The sequence below is a fragment of the Mauremys mutica genome, chromosome 7 (assembly GCF_020497125.1).
Source record: "Mauremys mutica isolate MM-2020 ecotype Southern chromosome 7, ASM2049712v1, whole genome shotgun sequence".
In the NCBI taxonomy this organism is placed as follows: Eukaryota; Metazoa; Chordata; order Testudines; family Geoemydidae; genus Mauremys; species Mauremys mutica.
The window spans coordinates 20,995,830-21,018,969 of record NC_059078.1 but is presented as its reverse complement, the minus strand read 5'-3'; the positions used below and the strand labels follow the sequence as shown (position 1 = coordinate 21,018,969).

The window sequence follows — 23,140 nt, the reverse complement described above, 5'->3', positions numbered from 1 at the left end:
TAGTATCCTACAACAGAATGCTGCACTTCATTGCTGAAGCATATCACAGATAAATTACAGACATGACTGCATTAATGTGAACAAGCAAATATTTCAGCATAGTCCAGGAATGTGGGTCAGATAGGCCTGTCTCTTCTCAGGCCAGGTAAATAGAGGATTCTAAGTACTAGGTACCTTCTCATCATATTCTCTGTAAGCACAGGAGCTAAAAGACTGTTTAAAGACAGTGGCAAGTCATTTTTTTATTTTATTTTTTGTTTTCGTTTTGTTTTTTGATGGCAGAAAAGCCTGTCCAGATGAGCCTCTATTCATGTTAGTCTTGAGTTTTCTTTGGCAAATTGATGTCTGCTTTTTAAAAAAGTATATGATAGTCTCAATGTAATAGCAAAAAAGTGAAATATTTTAATTGTTGAATGTACTAGGCACCTCAGCCTGAAACTTATGTTCCAGCTCAGTTGCAGGGTCAGCATTCATCCAACATATATAAGGCCATACTGTGTCAGACCAATGGTCCATCTAGCCCAGTATCCTGTGGTCTGATCAGGGGCCATACAGTGTGCTTTGGAGGACATGAAACACCAGCTAGGGCATCGAATCCTCTCTGGTGCTAAGCCCTGCTAAACATCCTCTGAAACATTTCAGTGACAATCAGAAAACTTAATTCCTGTAATGTGGATTTAAGCTTCCCTCTATGAGCTCATGATTGTCTCTACCCTAGTCACTGCAGCTACTGTCTCTTTGCTATAGCCTCTTAAAACTGCAGGTACAATGTAGTGGTTTTTTATATGGTAAATGGCTGAATGAACCTTGTTCTAGATTGTGATCTCACCATTATCAAAATAGAAATGACATTTTTAGGCCCATTCTGCAAAATAGATGGAGAGAGGAGATGAATTCTTCCCATTCCCTATTTGTAAAGAAAATACTAGCATTTAGCAGCTTATGCTGCTTAGTTTCTACAGTTAATGTCTACTGGGCCAAAACTCTTAACAGAGCAGTCTAGTAATTGAGGGGTTAAAGACCCTTAACAAGAAAAGTGAAATTTACAATCTTTACTTTTATCCCCTTTAGAAAATGTTCTGTAATTGGGGAAGTAGCATAGAATTCCAAGCCTCTTTTGGTAAACTGATCTGTTCGGGGCATTCAGTTTTAGACTTAAAAGTGGCCATTCTTCAACAGACTTCAGTGAGAAACTGCAGAACTGGAATTCATTTGCAAACTTGACACCATCAAATTAGGCCTGAATAAAGAGTGGGAATGGCTGGGTCACTATGAGAAGTAATCTACCATCAACTGTTGAGTATAGGCCATCCACCTTGATGGAATTGGCATTATTAGCACTACAAAATAATTTTTACTCTGACATTCACACCATTTTGTCAACTGTTTGTTTGGAATGGGACACATCCACCCTGACTGAATCATTGACACCCCCGATCACCACTTGGTAAGGCAACTCCCATCTTTTCTTCTGCTGTATATTTATGCCTACCTACTGTAATTTTCACTCCATACATCTGAAGAAGTGGGTCATAGCCCACACAAGCTCTAATAGATGTGTTTGTCTTTAAGGTGCCACAAGACTCCTCCTAGTTTTTGCTGAAACAGACTAACAAAGCTACCCCTCTGAAACTCATAATTGAGGTTGTCTATGTGCATCATCTCTCTTGAAGCAGTGAATAAATACCAAAGCTGCACATTTTACTAATAACTGGAAGAAATGTCTCCAAATGCAGGAATAGTAGTAATTATAGCTAATGTAAATATGACAATATTAAATTAGTTTGTGCTACATAGTTTTTGACTGACTAATTACAGCTTGAGTATTGTAATTGGTCATTAGTAACATCTGAACAGGTAGTTTCACAAGCTCAGCTGTGTTTGAGTCATGAGGAAAAGGCCAAAGTTTTTTCAAATGGATGAAATTTGAAGTATCTTAATGTGGCTTTAAAAGGACAACTGTTTAAAAAATATTGTCTGATATTTAAGTGGGGCTGGCTGAAAAATTTCAGACAAATTTTTAAATGGAAAACCTTTTGTTTTGACAAGTTGCAAGTTTATGGAAAGTCTAATTTCCGTGAACACTTAATTTTTATTTTTGTTTAAAAAAAAAACTTGACAACTGGAAAGGAATTTTTTCAATCAAAATTCTGTTTTCCTTTTTCTGAAAAACCCAAAAAAATTACAACAGAATTTTGATTAAAAACTGGATTTTTTTTATTTTATCAGTGTTCTACTTTGGGGAGGGGACGCTTCCCAACCAGATGTACTTTTTATTTAGTATTGCTACACATACAAGATAATCCAACTATGTGTAGAGAATAAAATTCTCAATATATCTTTGTGAATTGGATAACATTGTGGGTAGTTGGTTTTATGGTTGTGGGTCTTTTACACAGCAAGAGCGAAGATAAATGAGGTGAATTTCCAGTCGTTCTGTTCAAAACTGCAATGTCTAATGAACACTTAAGAGAAAATACAATAATCTGTACCCCTTCAAATAAAGCACGGGCATTTATAATTTACATATGACTAACTAGCAAGAACTCTTCCAGAAAAGCCATGGAGTCCAGATTTAAAGGAAAAAAGCACTTCTGAGAGGGGGAGAAAAAAATTTTAAGGTCACTTTTATACATGGCAAAGGACACAATTTCAGTTTCTAAAGAACCTTTACATGTCATCTTTTTTAAAAGGTACTTGAAAATGTCTTGTTTATAACAACTATGATTATGCTGAGAGTGGATGGGGAAAATATTGTTTGGGCATTTGATAGTGACAGTGCAAAATACTGTTGCGGGTCACTTGTACTTCCTGTTCATCAACTAGCATATCTCATGTAAATTCCTCATCAGACTCTCTCTCTGCTAGATATTGTTTTCCAACAGCCCTAAACTAAACATGAACAGGCACGAAGCAACCTTATGTAGAGGGGGAGGAAAGGAAGTTGAGAGGTGGGCCTGAGCCTTTTTATTAGTGGCCTGCCCAAAAGGTCCTTAAATGTTAGACGATTCAGAAGCCTTTCTTCTCTTTCACTTTCATAGGCTTTAGAAAAATTAAAAACGATCCAACAAATCACCCACAATATGTTACTTAAAAGGAATTCATTAGAAAATATTTTGTGTAAATTAGTCAATTAATGCTTCTATTTAAAAGAACACAAATAAAAGTAAGTAAAGCTGGCCCTAAATTTAGATTTTGTAAAGAAGACTTGTAAAAACGTTTCACAGAAAAAAATATCATTTAAAGCTACCACTTGAAACAGCAGATTTTTAAACAAACTCTCCACTGCAGGGTTTGCAGTCCAAACCTCATGGCCATGAGAACCTGGAAACCAACATCATTAATTCTGAATGTCCAGATGGGAAAAGTAAACAAGGAGCTAAGAAAAAAGGAACTAGATTTTTAAAGTTTACAGTTTTAATTAACTAGATTGCCAAACTGATTTATGGGCAATCTGATTAGATTGTCCATTTAACTAGAAACAATTACTGGGGGGGGGGGGAGTACCTAGTCAACTAAATTATTTGTCTATTAAGACTCAACCCTTTTGAAAAGTACTCCTACATATATTAATTTAAAAGGCTAAAATAGAAGAGTCATCTATACATATTTGTGACCCGATCCTTGGTAACTTACTTGTGATGGCTTCAGTTTAGGAATACTTTGTATTTTGCCACTATTATCTTCGTCTGCAATATTTTCTTATTTGGTATAATTTCCCTATGTTAAAAATATAAAACTAATGGACACTTTTTGGTGTGGCATTTGAAAACGTGTCTTTATATACATTGATCTGTTTTTAAATAATTTGAACACACTAAGGGTGAAGGAATTACTACATTGGAAAGATGCTGTAAGTTTTCCTTAATGTTGGGATAGATGATTTTTATTAAAATTAAGTTAAACTATATCTCCTTTGCCAGGTCAGGAGCAGTAACATTTTTCTTTGCTGCTTTATGGACAGGCAAGCAAAATTTGAGCTAGTGCTAGCACCTTTTCATAACAATACGCTATTGCAATGCTTCTGTACTTGCATGTATGTTAATCAGAGAAACAGGTGTTTGCGTAGAAATAGCAGCTGCTACAACCTGTTCGAGATTAATTTAGAAAAATCAGTTGCACAGTAGTTTTAAAAAAGGGGCAACAGTCACATGGAATTGGCAAGGAATTCTTTATGTAAACTAGAGGCTCTCATTGTTACAGCTTTCCTTATAAGCCACCAATGTCTGTATCTCTACTCTTTTGCCCTACTACAATCCCCCCCACACACACACACACACACGTGTGCATGTAGAGCACATTTAGAGCTGAAGCAGGTCAAGAATCATGTAAGTGACCTTTATTCACTTAAGTAGTTCTGCTAATTTCAAAGGGGATCTCAGGAATTAAGGTACTATATGCCTGTGTCTTGGCAGGATTGAGCTCTTAAAATACAAAGTTGGTGAGATGAAGAAGGATCCTGTGCTTGCTTTTAGGGTCCCTTGTTTAAAAAATAAAATGTTTAAAATATATTGAAACCCCTCCTTAAAAAAAAAAGTTTAAATAGGATTCTGAAAGTGGCATGTTGCCCTAGGGTCCTCAGGAGGAGAGAAGTCGCAGGAATGTTGTCTGGGTTGGGAGGAAATGGCTTTCAGCAGTGGTTTTCAGCCTTTTAAAAAAAAATTGTAGACCCCCTAAACATTTTCAAACGGAGGTGCATGCCCTTTCGGAAATCTTAAGACAGTCTGCAGACCCCCCAGGTGTCTGTGGACCATAGGTTGAAAACCACTGGCTTACAATGAGCATTCAGCAACTCATTGGCTGAGGAGTCCTAACTGCCATAGAAACAGCCTAATCAATCTGTTTGTTGCCGTGCGAAATTAGGCTCTGAAATTCACACACAGTGTGTGTCAGTATCACTCCCTGTGTAGGCCGGTGGGGTCTCTGAGGAGAGGAGGAATGAGGGGGTCTCATGATGTGAGGGATTGTGATGGGGAAGGTCTGGGGAGGGATCTGCTGGAGAGAGTAAGGGGAGATTTTGGGGGGAATCTATGCTGGAGGGGGTGGGGGAGGTTTTGGGGGATCTGCTGGAGAGGGTGTGGGGAGGTTTTGGGGGGATCTGTAATGGAGGAGGGGGGGAGATCTGGGCTGGTATCTGCTGGGGGAATAGTGGGAAGTTTGGGGGATCTGTGGAGGGGGTGGGAAGTTTGGGGGATCTGTGCTGAAGGGGAAGGGAATATCTGTGCTGGGGGAATGGGGGGAAGTTTGGGGGCTCAGTGCTGGTGGGGGAGGGTTCACCGTTAGGCTGTGGGAGGAAGAGGGATCTTGAGGGTCGCTGGGGAATGTCTCCCCCCCCCATCAGAAGTTGCCCCCCACCCCGCTGTGGGGCGGGGAGGCGCCCAGGGCCGCAGGCCGGCGTGGGCTCGTTGCCAGGTAACGCAGCTGCCCCTCCCGGGCCAGGCTGCCGCGGGGAGACCCGGTTCTTGGCGGACGCGGAGACCGGCGGCGCCGCTCGCACCCTGCTGCAGCAGCGTCCGCGGGCTCCCTCCAGGAGCAGGAGCAGCCCCTCTAATCATCCCCCCCAATACAGCGCGTCTCACCACCTGCCCGGACCAAAATTAGCGCCCCCTCCCCCGTAAGAGATCCCCAGCCTGGGCCTCCCACCTGGCTAACCCCCTCCACGCCCCGGCCGGAGCCTCCCCCCTACCTACCCCCATCCCCCTCCTGAGCCTATTGCCCTCCGGCCTCCCGCCTACCTACCCCCCCATCCCCCTCCAGCCTCCCCGCTACCTACCCCCATCCCCCTCCTGAGCCTATTGCCCTCCAGCCTCCCACCTACCTACCCCCATCCCCCTCCTGAGCCTATTGCCCTCCAGCCTCCCACCTACCTACCCCCATCCCCCTCCTGAGCCTATTGCCCCTCCAGCCTCCCACCTACCTCCCCCCATCCCCCTCCTGAGCCTATTGCCCTCCGGCCTCCCCCCTACCTACCCCCATCCCCCTCCTGAGCCTATTGCCCTCCCGCCTACCTACCCCCCATCCCCCTCTGGCCTCCCGCCTACCTACCCCCATCCCCCTCCTGAGCCTATTGCCCTCCGGCCCCCCCCCCCCCACCCCCCCATCCCCCTCCTGAGCCTATTGCCCTCCCGCCTACCTACACCCAACCCCCTCCGGCCTCCCGCCTACCTCCCCCCATCCCCCTCCTGAGCCTATTGCCCTCCGGCCTCCCCCCTACCTACCCCCCCCATCCCCCTCCTGAGCCTATTGCCCTCCCGCCTACCTACCCCCAACCCCCTCCGGCCTCCCGCCTACCTACCCCCATCCCCCTCCTGAGCCTATTGCCCCTCCAGCCTACCTACCCCTATCCCCCTCCTGAGCCTATTGCCCCTCCAGCCTCCCACCTACCTACCCCCATCCCCCTCCTGAGCCTATTGCCCTCCAGCCTCCCCGCTACCTACCCCCATCCCCCTCCTGAGCCTATTGCCCTCCAGCCTCCCGCCTAACTACCCCCCCATCCCCATCCCACTCCGTACTCCCCCCTACCTCCCCCCTTCCTACCCCCATCCCCCTCCTGAGCCTATTGCCCTCCGGCCTCCCCCCTACCTACCCCCCCATCCCCCTCCTGAGCCTATTGCCCTCCAGCCTCCCACCTACCTACCCCCATCCTCCTCCAGAGTCTATTGCCCCTCCAGCCTCCCAGCTATCTGCCCCCATCCATCTCCAGACTCCCACCTACTAACCCCCATCCTCCTCCAGATCCTATTGCCCCTACCTCGCTTCCCCCTCCGGAGCCCATTGCCCCTCCGGCCTCCCATCAACCTACCTCCCATCCTCCTCTGGAGCCTATGGCCCCTCCAGCCTCCCATCTACCTACCCCCCAACCCCGTCCAGCGCCTAGTGCCCCTCCAGCCTCCCATCTACTCACCCTCATCCCCCTCCAGAGCAAGAATGTCCCTGCTCTTCCAGTTCCAGCATCTCATCTACCTTCCCCCATTCCTCCAGAGCAATAGCCCGCAGCTTCTCTTCTCTCTGTCCCCCGTAAAGATCTGTCCATTTTAGCCAGGGCCGGCTTTAGCAAGTGCGGGGCCCAATTCAAACTGTTTCAATGGGGCCCCGGCAGGGATGACTATATATATAAAAAAAAATGTAAAAAACACATGGGGCTTGTACTCACCGGACAGTGCTCCGAGTCTTCGGCGGCGGGTCCTTCACTCGCTCCAAGTCTTTGGTGGCACTGAAGGACCAGCCGCCAAAGTGCCGCTGAAGACCCAGAGCAAGCGAAGGACCCACTGCCAAAGTGTCGCCGAAGACCCGGAGCGCTGCCAGGTGAATAAAAATTTAAAAGGTGCCTCTAGCCAAGGAAGAGATTCTCACTGGGTGCGGGGCCCTCTTAGGCGCGGGGCCCGATTCGGGGGAATTGGTGGAATTGGCCTAAAGCCGGCCCTGATTTTAGCAGTCCCCCAGGAAGAACAACCCTTCCTCCCATATACCTAATCCCTAATGGCAATACCAGAGCAAGCACCTCCCTCTTCTTCAAACACATCTCTGAATCTCTGTTTCCTTCCCACTTTTCCACTGCCACTTCCAGGCCTCTCATTACAGCCACCATTGCTCTATTATATTTTATCACTCTTTTAAAGTTTTTAATTTAATTGACAGTTGATGATCCCCCTCCCAGCTGGAAGGAGAAGGATTATGCAGGTCACTCCTTGATTGCTTAGAGTGGCAGCTTCTTTGCATTCCAGATCCCTGCTGGTCTGGGAGCTGGAGACTGGAAAATGAAAGTTGGATTGCAAAGTATTTACTATCAGGCTATCCTCTCTCCCCCACCTCACCCCCGATCTTTAGCAGAGGAGTTAAATGGTCAAGAGCAATATGCCTGGGATTTCTCTGTGCCTGAATTTGCCACTGATTGGCTGGGTGACTTTGCGGAAGTCATTTCACCTCTCTGGAGATAATGACACTTTCCTAACTCATAAGAGTGTTGAGATGATTATTTAATGTGTGCACAGCACTCCTAAGATATAAAATGGTGTATAAGTGTTAAGAGCCCTATGTAATTGAAAACAATTTCTTGGTGATAGCCAGAAACTAATCTACATTAGCATTATGTGAGATCCTGTTTAAAGGCTGTTGAGAAATTACAGTACCTTTTTCCTGGATTTTCTTTTAAGATGACAAAAGGAACTTAAAAGGAATGAAAGAATCTTAAACAGGGATGACTAAAGCGGCCTGCTAGCTGATCTTTGCAGAGTGGCCATTCAGGTCAAGAGAGTTCCACCTGGGCAGAGAGGTTGGCCCATGTGGTCAGACTGCAGGATGGGGAGTTGGGGAGAGGAGAATGGTTTGGTTAAGGCACAGGACTCAGGTCAGGATACCTTGGTTTTGTGTTTAGCTCTGGTACAGACTTCTTATATGAGATTGGGCAAGACTTGCAGTCTCACTTTTTAAATAGGCCATTGATTTTGAGTGCCTGAGACACCTTGGGCCTGATTTTTCAAAGGTGCTGAGCACCTCTAGCTGTCATGCACTTGCTACTGCAATACAAATAACATAACTTCTGAAAATTGGACTCAGGTTGAGCACCCACAACTATTTCATTCGGCAGAAAATCCTGTTTTCTCTATGTAAGCTAACATTTTTACTTTTAAATTTCAGATTAACCTTCTGTGGGTTAATGATAGAGAGAAAACTATCAGAAATCAGACAGAAACTTCCCAATTATCTGATTAGTTCCACATTTACTGGCTAACAACTTTCCCAGATGGAACTAGACAAATCAATCAATAGTGCTGTTACTAAAAAGCCTAATGAAGATGCTGCAGTGAGTTGCAGGAAAAGGTGAATTTGATCACTGGAATCAACATGCAAATTAAGAACATGGTAACATATTCCCATTGTCCTTTTTGGATTGCTATGAATTTACCTTGAACGAGTATGATTTAACAATGAATCTAATATATTTCTGAGACCCGTATAAAACTGCTAACTTTGTGTAACAATGAGTGAACATATTTTATCCTGATGATGATGATGATCTTTTAAATATAGTATTTAAATACAGTAATCACATAGATATGCAAACTGGCTGAAACAGAAACAGCTTAGTTTGTTGTCTTCATGCAACCTCAGTTTGATTCCTTTTTCTGGCCTTGGATTCTGCAGGGAAGCAGTGGTTGAGAGCACTGTAGAAGCTATTAAACCTCTAAAAGGAAGGAAGCGTATTTCTCTGTAATGACTCTTTTGGCTGCTTAAAGAGCAGCTTCAGCTCCTAATGATCTCCATCCAGCCCTCCTGGGTCAGAAGTGTTAGAGGACTGGGGTGATATAATAAATGTGGGCTTCTTATGGCAATCATTAACAATTAATAGAGCTGAAAAATTAATGACAAAAACCTAAGGTGAAAAATCCATTCACAGGGGGATTATTTGTCTCTGGAGTTCCTGGAGGGACTTTGGGTGTCAATAAATTGAAATGTATTACTGTATTTAAATTACCCATTGTTATAACCTAATTCTAATTTGTTTTTGTGAAGATTATCTTTTCTAGATGATATAAATGTATCAGAAGATGACCAGAAATTAAGAGAGACAGTGAAAGTGTACGTATGTATAGAGATGAGGGATGGGCTGGTCCAGTTCCCTGATGAGATACAGGCTTTTTTAGAGGACTTGAACATCCACTGTCTTCTGATGGAGCTTTGGGTACTAAATGCTTCTTAAAATTGGGCCGATAATGCTTTACTGGAACCAGAATGGAGTCTTCAGTCCAATGTTTGGCCTCTCCACAAGCCCGGAATGCTTCAAAGGCTCCACAGTGCCCTTGTGGCTAAGACAAACGAATTATGAGCTACAAAGTCCAGTCTCATCCTGCCCTGTGTAGAAGGATTGTGGGTTCCAGGATAGGAAGACTAAAGGGAGGGTGAAACAGAAGGCTTTTCAGGGCTCTAACTAAGTGCCAGAGAACATCTCCACCCAAAGAGAAATGAGAATGGATATTTGTAGATATAAGGCCAGAAGGGACCACTGTGGTCCTCTAATGTGACATCCTGCATAACACAGACCATAAAACTTTCCTAAATTAATTATTATTTGAACTAGCGGATATCTTTTAGAAAAACATCCAATCTTGGTTTTAAAATGGTCAGTGATAGAGAATCTACTACAACCCTTGGTTAAAATGTACTCCATTACTGACTGCCACATTTTGTTGCCATCTTTTCAGTTATCCTTTGATATCCTGTACAATTGTAAATAGTGAAATAATAATCATTCTTCCTATTGCAGAATTGCAGGAAAAGAAGTAACTGCAAAGGCCATTTGCTTTCTTACCTTTGGCCTCTGTTTGGTTAAAACCTTTACCCAGCAACGATTAGATATAGTAGGAGGTAAGAGGCAGCAAATTCTAGTCAAATAAAAGGGGATAGAGGAACATTTAAATAAAAAGGAAAACCTAAGTCTGACAATATGATGATGGAAAAATATACTGAAGCATTTGGTGTGGGGGGAGTGAATCCGACAGGAGGAAGAGGCCACAGAAATATGGAAAAGGGAGAATTTTACTCCTGTATTAACAAAGTGTTTTGCTGGTGTTTAGCCATGCAACTCCCTATAAATGCAGCATTGCTAGCACTTGGCATAACCTCTTGAAAATGGACCTATAGATATAATCCAAGTTTAAATTAAATCTCTATAACGTGCCCGTGCAAGATAAAAACAAGCCATCCACTGGTATCTAGTTTGAGGCCTTGGTTTAATACATGCCAATGAGAGCGTTTCTCTTTATAAGCATTATGTATAGTAGTAACGACAAAAATGCCATAAATTCAAAAGACTTTTTGGTTTTGCTTACCTTTAATTGCTGGTTTAAAGTAAACGCCAAGTTCAGTGAAACATTTTAAGGTATCAAACTGAGGTATATTAGTCCAACTCTTCTGAACATCTTAAAGATAAATTTGTTCTTCTATCTTACCTCAAATGCTACAGCTGTTCATAAATAATGTTAGGGGAAAGTTGTTAGTTCAGTAACACAATGGGTATGTTTTGCTCCAACATTCCTAGAACATTTAGCCACAGTCAAGCAGTGAAACTGTCCTCTTCACAATTCTGTTTAGTGACCTACAACAGCAAGACTAGAAGACTGATCCTCGTGGATGGCAAAGGGTTGTTCAGCTTGGATTTACTTGCTTCTAAGACTGTAGGTGAGAGAGATCTTTATCTGTCAGGCTCAAGAGGTCAGTCTGCCTTGAACGCCACAAAAGATTAAAGATGTAGCAAATGTCCAAACTCTGTTTTGTAGTCAGGACGTATTTTCCTGGTATGATCATCTTCCTATTCAGTTCATTTTGATTTACGCTCACTTGCCTCCATGTAAAAAGCCTTGGGCTGCACTATACTATTGTATATTCATTACCTACAAGCAGCATATATGAGTAGGCTTTGGTTCCTCTTGGTTTTGTTTGCACATCAGAATATCATAACTGTGGTTTTTTAAAAAAAAACAAAAAACATTTATTGAGGGGACTGGATGGGATCAGGAAATTAGATATAGGGTAACAGAATATTTTACTTATTAAGTTAACAGTTCAGCCCAGGTTGATAGCAAATGGCCTGAAATTGTTACTATCTGATGACTCTACATTGAAATGAATTGAGAGACTGAGTTCAGTTTGCAGGGGACAGGTGTCCATCTTTCACCAGCTACTTCAATTGTCATTAATTGGCTCTTTTGACAGTAATTTCAATAGAGACACCATAGATTGGATGGGCCAAAGACACTGAATTCTTCTGTTGCCCGTAGATGTTGTCCCTTTGTTGTTGAGGTGCATTATTGGGGCAGTGTGTAGAAAACTTCCATTGCTGTGTTGTTCATGTTGCACCTATTTTGTAGAAAGACGACTTCAGTCTCTAGGTTTTTTTAATCTATCACCTTCCATCAGCACTAAAAAAAAATTACAATGTAAAAAGCTTAATAAAAATGATTTTCAAAATAAATGTCATTAAAATTTCAATATAATTTCCACTGAAAAACAATTTAGTGTCCCTTGTGGCTCTTACAGTTATCCTTTATTATGATCAGGGGTGGCTCTAGACCCCAGCGCGCCAAGCAGGCGCGTGGGGCGGCCCTTTCCCGGGGGGGCGGCATTTGGCTCCGGTGGACCTGCCGCAGGCATGACTGCGGCGGGTCCCCTCTTCCCGCGGCTCCGGTTGAGCTCCCGCAGGCATGCCTGCGGCAGGTCCACCGGAGCCGCGGGACCACGGCACCCGCCGCAGTCATGCCTGCGGCAGGTCCGCTTGTCCCGGGCTCCGGTCGACCTGCCGCAGGCATGCCTGCGGGAGCTCAACCGGAGCCGCAGGACCGGGGAAGGGCGGCGCAGCGCACCGCGCTGCTTGGGGCAGCCTGATTTCTAGAGCCGCCCCTGATTATGATTATAGTAATAACTCTTAAAATATATCAATATTACAACATAAAACAGATTATTATAACCCTGAATTTGAAGAATTTCTTGCCTATTGGGGAAAGTGTTCAGTGATAGTTTACTACTACTTAGTATTATTATTTATTTATTTATTTGTATTGCAGTAGTGCCTAGATGGCCCCAGTTAGGATCAGGGTGCTATTATGCTTGATACTTTACAAACACAGAGTAATTTATGGTTTCTGCCCCAACCTTAAGTCATGCTTTTCATTTTCTGTTCTTTTTTTGGATGTGACTTCTTTCCTCCCAAGCTAAGTCCTCTTCCCCATGGATCCAACAATAAACTCACAGGGCAGAATTCTTTAATGCAGTCTACAACTCAGATATGCAATGTGACTCTTGACTGCATAGTCTTCGTTCATTCAGTGCATGGAACTTTCATTGGTGTTTATGGGAGCTTTGCCAATGTTAATTAGTGCAGAATAAGCAGGGGCAGCTCCAGGCACCAGCACGCCAAGCGCGTGCCTGGGGCGGCAAGCTGCGGGGGGTGCTCTGCCGGTTCCCACGAGGGCGGCAGGCAGGCTGCCTTCAGTGGCATGCCTGCGGAGGGTCCGCTGGTCCCGTGGTTTCAGTGGACCTCCTACAGGCATGCCACCAAATCCGTGGGACCGGCGACCTCCCGCAGGCAAGCCGCCGAAGGCAGCCTGCCTGCCGTGCTTGGGGCAGCAAAATACCTAGAGCTGCTCCTGAGAATAAGCAATCAAAACTATGGGAACTGCAGCATGGCTCAGAAAGAATTCAAGCCTTCATAAGAATTTATGTGGCAACAGTGGTTATCAGACTGTCCTGTTACAAGAGATTGTTACTTCACTGCAAGAACTTGCCACAGGATACTATTTGGGAGGAATAGTCTTATTCAAACCAAAAGATCCATGTTTTTAAATGTCCATGCTAACTGTGCCTGCGAAATGTATATGTTTTTTAGAAACACACATTTGCATGCACAGAAATGGGGATTGTATGTTCAAAGATTGAAATGCATGAGCAAACTTGTAATTTGCATGTGTTTTTTCAGTGGTCACCTTTAAACATCCTCAGTTCCAGGTTACCTTATAATGGTATCTGAGACACCATAGTTTCAATCAGACAGGGAGAACGTAGGGAGGTGGTTTTTTAGAAGTGTAGTCCAGTGTCTGAAAAACAGTAGGAGAAGCCTTGAAAAATACTGATGAAATGTAAATTACTTTTTTTGTTTGCTATTTTAAGTAAATTTGCTAAGATAAGTAGAAATATATATATATATATATATATATATATATATAAAATTTTAAAAAAAAGTAGGCAATTTTTCACCTGCACCAAAATGTTATACTTTATAAGATAGTCTGTGCTGAAAAAGAAAATGAGTGATTTCTTAGACATTGTTTCAGTTTGTGTTTTGATTTTGTATTTTTGGGTTTTGTTTTGTTTTTTCTAGTTAAAAGGGAAATGGGTTTTCACAAGTACCAATTCAACATAGTAAGAAGCATCATTTACTGTGAAAAATTCAATGTTTACTTTATACTGAGAAGAGACTATGCACTTAAGGTAAAAGCACCTACTATCTCCTGTGTTTATTTTTTTTCAGCTATTTTGATTTTGAGTTTATTGGTGAGCTCTGTTGGCAGTTTAAACTTATTCATGCATGAAGGAAGAGGTCTCAAATCCCTTATTTGGGACCATAGTATCCAGGATTCAGGCAGCAAGGGGATAGGGCAGAGTAATTACAGACCATTCAGGATACCCTCCTCTGACTGTCCAATAGTCCAACCGAAGCTGCTGTTGGAGTAATACAAATTCATTCTGCCCGCACTTTCTACATCTCATGAGCTGTTTATTTCTGCTCTGCAGTATTTGCACCTTTGCCATTTTAAAATCAAGAGCCTGTGGTCAAGGTGCCAACTCAGTTTATCTGTGCAGCAAAGCTCAGCATTATCACTGTGCCAACAGATTGACCCAGTTGTTTCTCTCATCATAGTTTATTAAACTAGTTCCATTGACGGTTAGTATGACATTACACATTGCAAGAAAACAACAGACTCTTAAAGGAGAAAGAATGGCTGATTTTTGCATCCACTATTGGCATGGAAAGCAGTACAAGTTTAGTAGAACTATGGTGAGAGAAATATGTTTTTCATCACTTTGTGTGATGAATCTATTTAGCTTAGATTAATCTGTCTATCTAATCTATTTTAAGTATTTTAGGATTTGTCCTCATAATAGCTGAAAACCAATGGAGGAGCTATATATTGATAGAAATACAGCCCAAATTACCCCATAAGTGCCTATCTCCATTAATTGTATGTCTCTAATTTTCTCCATCGCTACAGTAAAGTTTACAAAGGGTTAAAAATTCTAATTCCTGCCATTTATGAATTCACCGTGGGGGATGATGCGCATTTATTTGTTGTTTATAATTTAATTTTAAAAATTCAAATAAATAGTCTGTCAATGAGGACAAAGTTTCTGAAAAGTTTTGTACCATATCTTTTGGGGAATTATATCCTTGCTCTCAAAGGCCTAAGTCTAGAAAGAGACGACTTCAATGCTTTGCTGGATCAGGGCCTTAATTACCCACAGCCTTTTTGACATGCTTTGTGAACATCACTTTTCTTTTCATAAGGTGTATAATAAGGATTATGAAGAGATCTGCTCAGTAGAGAACGTGGAGTCACGTCTGTTGACACTTATGGTATTCAATCCTGTGAGTGATGAACTCATTACAGGAGGAATCAAAGGCATAAAGGTAAGGGAATACCTCAGATGAGGTTTGAGTTGTCTCGTGCAACATTTTGAAAGCACAGGCATGAATTTAATGTAGGGCAAAGGGAGACTGTATGCCTTGATCAGGGGAACTTTCACACTTAATTCACTGGTTTGAGCCCAACATTGGTCAATAGTGACTGAAGGATGTTACCATCTGATAACTGCTTGATTGTGCCAATTAATTCTCTAGTGGTCAGATATCCAGATCACAAAAACACTATCATAACTTAGTGGCAGTCTCAGCAGAGAGATCAAGGATCTGAATGCACTATGGTAACTAAACCTTTCTCACTCCACTAGAGTTGATTTCTTCCAGGATAAAGATCAATTAGATGACTGGGGCTGAAACTTGCATCGCCACCGCCCTAGTTATACTTGTTATGTGTATATATAAGTACAGGTCTATAGCCTTGTCAATTCTGCACCTTTCACCAACACTCTATTTACTTTGAAAAGAAAATGAGGAAAAAATATTGTAGATTGGCTGGTTTCTTTAGTTTCACTAATAGCTGGGTTGGCGTGATGAACAAAGAGAATAGTCAGTGCAGCTGAGAAGCATTTCTTAAGTGATGAAATTATCTCATGTGATCATAATTTAATTTTTTTCTGTCAAAACAAATTAAAAGTTTCATAAATGTTTTCTCATTAACACTGCTCTTACTTTAGGCTTATGTCTTTTGAAGCATTCAGGTCTGTCAGTATGGAAATAATGGGAGAGCTTAATGGCTTCTTGAAAAGCTTTTGATAGTTGACATTCAGATTTCCAGTTCTAGACTCAAGTACCAAATCAAGCTTGCAAAATTGTCTTTGTATGCTTTTTTTCTTTTAGTTCTGGAAGTTTAAAGAAACAGAGAGTACAGATTACTCTGATGCAGTTCACATGTCCAATTACAAGCTATTCCCCAGGTAAACAGATGTTAATTATTTGAGTTTAGAAAGTGACTATGTACATGGGTTCTCACAACAAATATTTTGGTGGTCTCAGACTGCGGCCACCAATTCTTGCTGGTAGCCCCACTGACGCTTTTTCCTAAAATGCTTAATTTCCTAAAGTACTTAGTTAACTTTAGGAAAAACAAATAAATATGCACATATACACATCAAAATCATTATAATTAATTTATGTCGGATTTTTTTGTGTATTTGGTTTTTTTTTTTTTTTGCTGACTCGATAATAAAAATAATGCTCTGAAAAGTGACATTTGTATGGTTATTAATATAATTTTTCACAGCAGACTTACTAGCTAGCTGGGAGGCTGTGAAAAGTGGTATTAACAAACATACAAGAATCACTTTTCACAGCCTCCCAGCTAGCTAGTAAGTCTGCTGTGAAAAGTGACACTTGCATGTGTGTTAATATCACTTTTCTCAGCAAGCCCCAGGACAAACTATTGTATATCTTTGTTGTGACAGCTTTTATAATGTTAATATAACTTCTTATGAATGGTTGTACATTGTGAATATTTATAGACACATACACTGCATATCTGGAAGTAATAGCTGTGTGATTTCTATTCAAAACCTTGTGCTAAGTGAGTTTATCATGCACCTTTGAATGCCTCACCTGCACTCTGCCCACTAATCCATCTCCCCTATATTTATTCCAACATTCTGAAACTCTAAGTAGCTTCATCCAGCAGGTTGCGTGTGGGTTTTTTTTGTTTTGTTTTGTTTTTTCCAAATTACCCTGACAGAAAAATATTTCCCCTTCTCCTCCCAAGTGTGAAATTCCTCAAACCCCCGCCTTGTGCTTCCAAAAATTATACTGGTCCGAGGCCCAGGACAAGTAAATTCTGTCCTAGGCCAGTGTCAGCTTTTCTATATAAATAAACATCTAATTTTACAATCCATTTACATATGGCATTGAGAACTAGAAACAGTAGCTTTATATCTTTGGAAAGTAAATATTCACAGGTTCTCGATGGGATCAAGGACTAGCTTCTAGCCCTGGGAAACTGAGATCTTGCACTTTCAATTTGTGTAATTTTTATGTAGAAGAAGGTATTTAGGATGGTTTCATGGCTCTTTCTGAACCCAGTAGACTTGGACTTATTATAAGTAAGGCTCTTGGCTTTACAGCAGTGGCGGACAACCTGCGTCCCGCGGGCCACACGCAGCCCATCAGGGCAAGCCGCTGGCAGGCCACCAGACCATTTGTTTACATTTTCATGGCTGCCCACAGCTCCTAATGGCCACGGCCAGGCCCGCACCGCTTCCTGCAGCTCCCATTGGCCAGGAACAGCGAACCATGGCCACTGGGAGCTGTGGGCAGCTGTGCAAATGTAAACAAACAGTCTGGCGGCCCACCAGCAGCTTGCCCTGATAGGCCGCAGGTTGGCCACCAGTGCTTTGCATGCAGAGTAATACAAAAATAACCCCTGTGATCTTTTTAAAATAGTTTTTATGTAAACATATTTAGCCTGGGATGGTATACCATAAAAGTTTTATTGGCATTTGTTTGGGATAATCAGATTTGCTTACCAGTAGTAAATCCATGAGTTAGTTATGTGCCATGCCAAACAAGTGTCAATAAAACCTTTAAAACACACCATTATATATTCCCAACATAGTGTGTGTGATGATTAGACAATTGTTTGAACACTGTAATCAGTTGAAACGTGCTCATTACCAGCTTCTAGGAAACCATGCTTTTTAAAAAAATAAAATATATCCAGCAGCTTTCATAAAATGAACTGTGTAATCTTGTAGTATGCAAAAAACTTCACAAACCAAATGACTATCATTTTATTTAAATGTGTACAGTTGTGTTGCCATAGTCTTAATCATGTTTTTCTTTTTTTAAATATAGTGCAGAATTCCCACACATGAGGCAAATCTGGTGTACAAATATGGAGTTTGATGTCAATATGCAAAGACTTTATTGCTTTTCTAATTGCGATCTCTTCTGCTATGATACCAAAGGGAATATACTGTTTCAGCTAACCAATGCCCACCAAAGTACCATTCTCTCCTGTGTCTATTCATCATACTCCAATGCTTTGCTTACCTCCTCCAGGGACTCTGAAAGTAAGGTGGCACACAGGAACAAAGCATCTGAGCCTATGATCACACTTCTTTGTTTCTTAGTACTTTACCATATGTTTTTAATGAGACAGCAATGCTAATATTTTAAAACAGCAGTAGTGCTTCAGTGTATAAATGACATTCTAATTCTAAACTTAACTACAGCAATTCTTGCTCCCACATTTGAAGTCATGAAGGAAATTTTCCGTAGGCCATATTGGCAGAGAATCTAGTAGTTATTGCCTCTCTGGGGAACACAAAGACTGGGCTACATGTTCTGTCACATAATCGATTTCTTGCAGTAACAGGTGCAGAAATTAATGGGCCTCACTCTTACCTATCATCATCTTCTGTGTTTCTCTGAATTTTCATAAATAGAAATGTTATCTGTTAACATTTGAACTCAAACATAAATCTCAACATATAAAGTGTGACTTCTTTATGAATGTAGATCTGCTAGACATTTCAAAATAGTTCAGCAGATGAATGGCTTATCCATTATTTATTAATATTTAATCTCCCAAAAATATCTTCCCATTATCCTCCACTGAATCCAGGAATCACTTTCTGGGATAATGGCAAGGTGCTGAGCACATCCTAAAAGATGCAAAATGCCTTCAGCTTCATGGTATGGAAGGACGTGGTCCTTTGAAGGATTGGGCCCAACTGTACGTCCTGTCAACCTAAATTTTGAAGTAGCAATTCCGCTAAGCAGTAGTGTTTTTCATTCATCATCTTACGAACTCTATAAGATATAGTTTTTTATTTGACTATTTTCTATCAGGAATCATTCTTTCTTTTGAAAATATATGGCCCTCAAGGGAATAACAGGCACATTCTGAATGGTAATTGATAACGTTACTTTCCAGACTTTATAGTCTTTTCCAAGTAAAGAAGCATCTGGCCTCCTTTTCAGTACCCTGGCTAAAGCATGAGAAAATGCCCAACCACTCTGTTTTGATTTTCTCATGATAATTATTAGGAAAATCAGGGCTGCTCATGATGAAAAGGACTAAAGTCATGGATGTTTTTTCAAAAACACTGAAATCATAGTGTTCGTTACTCCCATGAATTGACTTCCTTCGTTAACTAAGTGCATTTCTTCACAGTACAGTATGTCATTAGCACTTGGGAGAGAAAATACAGTATTAGATCAAAAGCAAAATTACAGTTTTAGTGGGGTTTTTTAAAGAATAATCAGGTTTTTGGTGTTGTCCTCAGTAAAATAACCAGAGAGAAAGAAGTGTAGTTTATTTTGGCTTCTTCATAATTTAATTCTCATTTATTTACTGATTGATGGTTATTGTTTTATTTTAACCAGTAAAATCTTGGAATGACCAGGGCTGTTTGTTGCATGTGTTTCATGGCCATACGAGGTCTGTCACACACATCCTCCTCCACCCAAACACTTTGTCTTTATTTATCTCTGGATCTTTGGATGGGACAGTGAAACTCTGGTCCCTGGATACAATGGAGCTGTTTTACAGGTACTTAAAAAGGCCATACAATTTATGTAAGTTTCACTGCTTACAAATAATGAAATATAATCAAGTTAAAACTAATTTCTAGCATTAGAATTTGCAGCATTTTATGGTATGTTGGATGAATTTCAAAGGATAAATAGTGACTCTTTAAGGAGTAAGATAACTATCTTTGTAGATTATATGCCTCTAAGGATATTGCCGTAGTTTGACTCTATTTTCCAATTCTTTTGGGGCTGAACCTGTGAGGAGTTGAGAGTACTCAACTTGCAAGAGGTGCTCACCATCTCATAGCAACAGGGCCCAGATCCTCAAAGGTATTTAAGCAGTTAACTCTAATGGATTTAATTTCAGTGGGAGTTAGGCACCTTAAATATCTTTGAGGATCTAAGCCCAGGTGCTCTGACCATAAGGCAAGAAACCCTGCTAAATAGAAAGTTATGTATCTCAGCTATTCTCATCTCATTAGATGGTGACGATTTCTTCAGCACAGCTTCTGTTTGGAGCTGTGCAAATAATGGATTTTTCAGTTCACTAGCAATTTGGGTGAAACCCAAACCAAAATGTTTTGTTTGGATTTCGAGCATTTAATACCTTTGAATTTTTTTAAATACAATTAATGGAAAATTCAAAACAAAAAGGCATTTGGGTGAGTAAAGTTAAACAGATGCATAAGTATTTGCAGCGCAGGGCCTTATTCATTAAAGGAACAGTTCACCTTTAATAGTGAGTTCTACTGTAATTCTATGAGTATTTATACCAGAGCTATGGTGGGCAAGAAGTGTTTAATTTATAAAGAAAAAATAAGATGTACAGTTCATGTGCTTGTATTTTGTTGTACGGTTATAAATAAATAAATCTTTACCTCTTAAAAAATGTTAGGAGTGTGGCTTTTCCCAAGGCATAAATAATTTATACAGCTCTGAGTCTGCTTTGAGGTACTGGCCCTGTAGTTGCATGGCTCCATACCATATAACTGATTTTTAAGGAGACCTTCACATCAATGACTTGAAGTCAGGGATCGGCAACCTTTGGCACACGGCCCATCAGGGAAATCTGCTGGCAGGCCAGGACGGTTTGTTTACCTGCAGCGTCCGCAAGTTTGGCTGATTGCAGCTCCCACTGGCCGCAATTCGCCTGTGGGAAGAGGTGGCCAGCACATCCCTCGGCCCGCGCCGCTTCCCGCAGCCCCCATTGGCCTGGAACGGTGAACCGCGGCCAGTGGGAGCTGCGGTTGGCCAAATCTGTGGACACGGGTGGTAAACAAACCATCCTGGCTTGCCAGGGGATTTCCCTGAAGGACCATGTGCCAAAGGTTGCTGATCCCTGTGGTAAGTGATTCAATAAAATACATCATTTTTACTAATTTCTAAAGGGCTATTATAAGATCCAGGGAATTGTCAGAATTTGAGTATGGTGTGAAGAATTCTTTTTAGCCGAACATGGTCAACATTGAAAAATGTCCCACGTAGTTTAACTTGGACTCTAATGTAATTGATGTAACTTGCTGCTGACTTACTTTAATTCATGATTTTCTTTGGCTTGTGGGGATTTTATCTTTCGTTTAGTTTATCATTGTTCACTGAAGGAATTGTTTGGATGGGCCTGACTGAGGATAAGTTGTTGTACTGCTCTTCTGCCCGCAATCTTCATGTGTATGACTTGAACTATTTTACCAAATTCTGGACTCATGTCAGCAGTCAGATTAAGGCTCTGTCCCTCTGTGGTGCCAATGGGAAATCCAGCAGGGTGGTAGCTATGGGCTCTGATAACAGGTATGTGTGACTACATGTGCTAATGAAAGTTTGAGGTGGTTCGGATCCGGGTTTTTGGTTGGATTGCATCTCCACTGGTAGTAATAAACTTGCAATAGAAAAACAGTAAAGTGTGTGTATTAATAAACACCATATTCAACCACATTCAACCGTCTGTTAAAACTGTAAAGTAACAAACTAATCAAATAGAGAAGACATCTGCTTGCTTGACTCAATATGGGTTACAAATTTTCAGTATTTGAGATTTATGTTATATTAGTCAAAATAAATACCTGTGTGACATTCTTAATGAAAATCGCACGCACACACAAAAAGTATCAGTGTCCTATTTAGACCTCCAAATTGTGCAAACTGAGCGGAACAGCGTACCTGCCCATGTTTATAACGTTCAAATGTTGGCATTACTGGAAAAAATAGCACCACAACTTTTAACAACATTGAAGTGCATTACCTTATGAGAGCTTTTAACATAGAGTGAGTGGAAAAATCATGGTATTTTTCACTTTAAAATAACAGGGCCCATACATTTAAAAGGGGATGTTTGCATGGAACATTAAAGTTACTGTGGGAGGATGAATTGAAGTGTCATCCCTGTGTCTTGATTAAACAACAACACTGCATTAACCTTTTCCCTTTACTACTTTCTTCTGTTTTTCTTTCCTAAGTTTACGAATTTTCTCTCTGCATAATGGGACAAAGTTATGTACCGTGCTGCCGCCTCCCTATCCTCCGCTCCAGTCAGTTCTCAGCTTTGCCTATAATCGAACCAATGGAACAATTTACTTCCTCCTGACTTCTTGGGATATATGGGTCTACACAGCGAGGTACTACATCCATTTTGCTAAGCATTTACTGCTTTCTAGCCTGTCTTCATTGCCTACTTTTCTCACGCTGTTGTATTTGGGTTTTTTGTTTGTTTTTCTTTTCATTACAATAGATGGGTAGGATGTTTTGGTATTAAGTGAAGACAAAGAGTGTATTCTTGAAAATGTTCAAAGTGTTTTACAAATCTTAATATTAATGGCTATTGGGTAGGTGGATTAGTATTATTACTGCTCGTTTTCCAGATTGCAAAAGTGAAGCCCAAAGAGGCGAAGTGACTAGACAGGTCAGAAAATCTGGCAGAGCTGCTTATAGATTTCCCAACTCCTCATGCATTAATCATAAAAATAGCCTTTCTTCATATTTGAAGCACTGTCCTTACAACAACTACTTAATCCTGACAGTCCCCTGTGAGATAGGTAACTAGAAACACCCCCACAGAGGAAGACACTGAGGCTACACCTACAGTTGGAGCTGGGGATGAGATTCCCAGCCTGTGTAGATGTACTTGCTCTAGAAATGTTCAAGATAGTGCACTAAAAATAGCAGTCTAGCTGGGGAAGCACAGGTAGCGGCAAGTGGCGGCGTGGTCTAGATGTAGCCTGCAATGGGGCATAATTGTCAGTGTTGGGATTGTAATACGGGAGTTCCTGGCTTCAAGTCTTGTCCACGCTGCTTCTTCCTCTCTGAAAAAGTTTGCAAGAATTCTCTTTTTCTCCCACAGCCCCATTTCCTTACCAGCAAAACCTGTTTCTGGTGAATTAGTATGAAAGCCTCAACTTCTTTAAATGTGTTGTAATTCCTGTTAGTGTGAACCTCATTTTACAGAGAAATTAT

At 41.4% G+C, this 23,140-nt stretch overlaps 1 protein-coding gene across 6 annotated transcripts in view; it reads left to right on the top strand.

The window, feature by feature from the left end:
• The first annotated feature begins 5,341 nt into the window (after nt 1–5,341).
• Nucleotides 5,342–23,140, top strand: part of LOC123373646 — an 85,699-nt gene continuing 67,900 nt past the window's right edge. For 4 of the 6 annotated variants that reach the window (XM_045022684.1, XR_006580797.1, XR_006580798.1 and 1 more), the window contains exons 1-12: nt 5,342–5,412; nt 8,638–8,820; nt 9,514–9,579; nt 10,265–10,365; nt 11,092–11,211; nt 13,874–13,983; nt 15,059–15,181; nt 16,031–16,107; nt 18,011–18,228; nt 19,547–19,712; nt 21,275–21,481; nt 22,147–22,305. In XM_045022684.1, the coding sequence (XP_044878619.1) occupies nt 8,744–8,820; nt 9,514–9,579; nt 10,265–10,365; nt 11,092–11,211; nt 13,874–13,983; nt 15,059–15,181; nt 16,031–16,107; nt 18,011–18,228; nt 19,547–19,712; nt 21,275–21,481; nt 22,147–22,305 (1,424 nt within the window). In that variant the 5' untranslated portion in view covers nt 5,342–5,412; nt 8,638–8,743. The remainder of the gene's footprint in view (nt 5,413–8,637; nt 8,821–9,513; nt 9,580–10,264; nt 10,366–11,091; nt 11,212–13,873; nt 13,984–15,058; nt 15,182–16,030; nt 16,108–18,010; nt 18,229–19,546; nt 19,713–21,274; nt 21,482–22,146; nt 22,306–23,140) is intronic. The other 2 variants (XM_045022681.1, XM_045022683.1) reach the window with 2 other exon arrangements.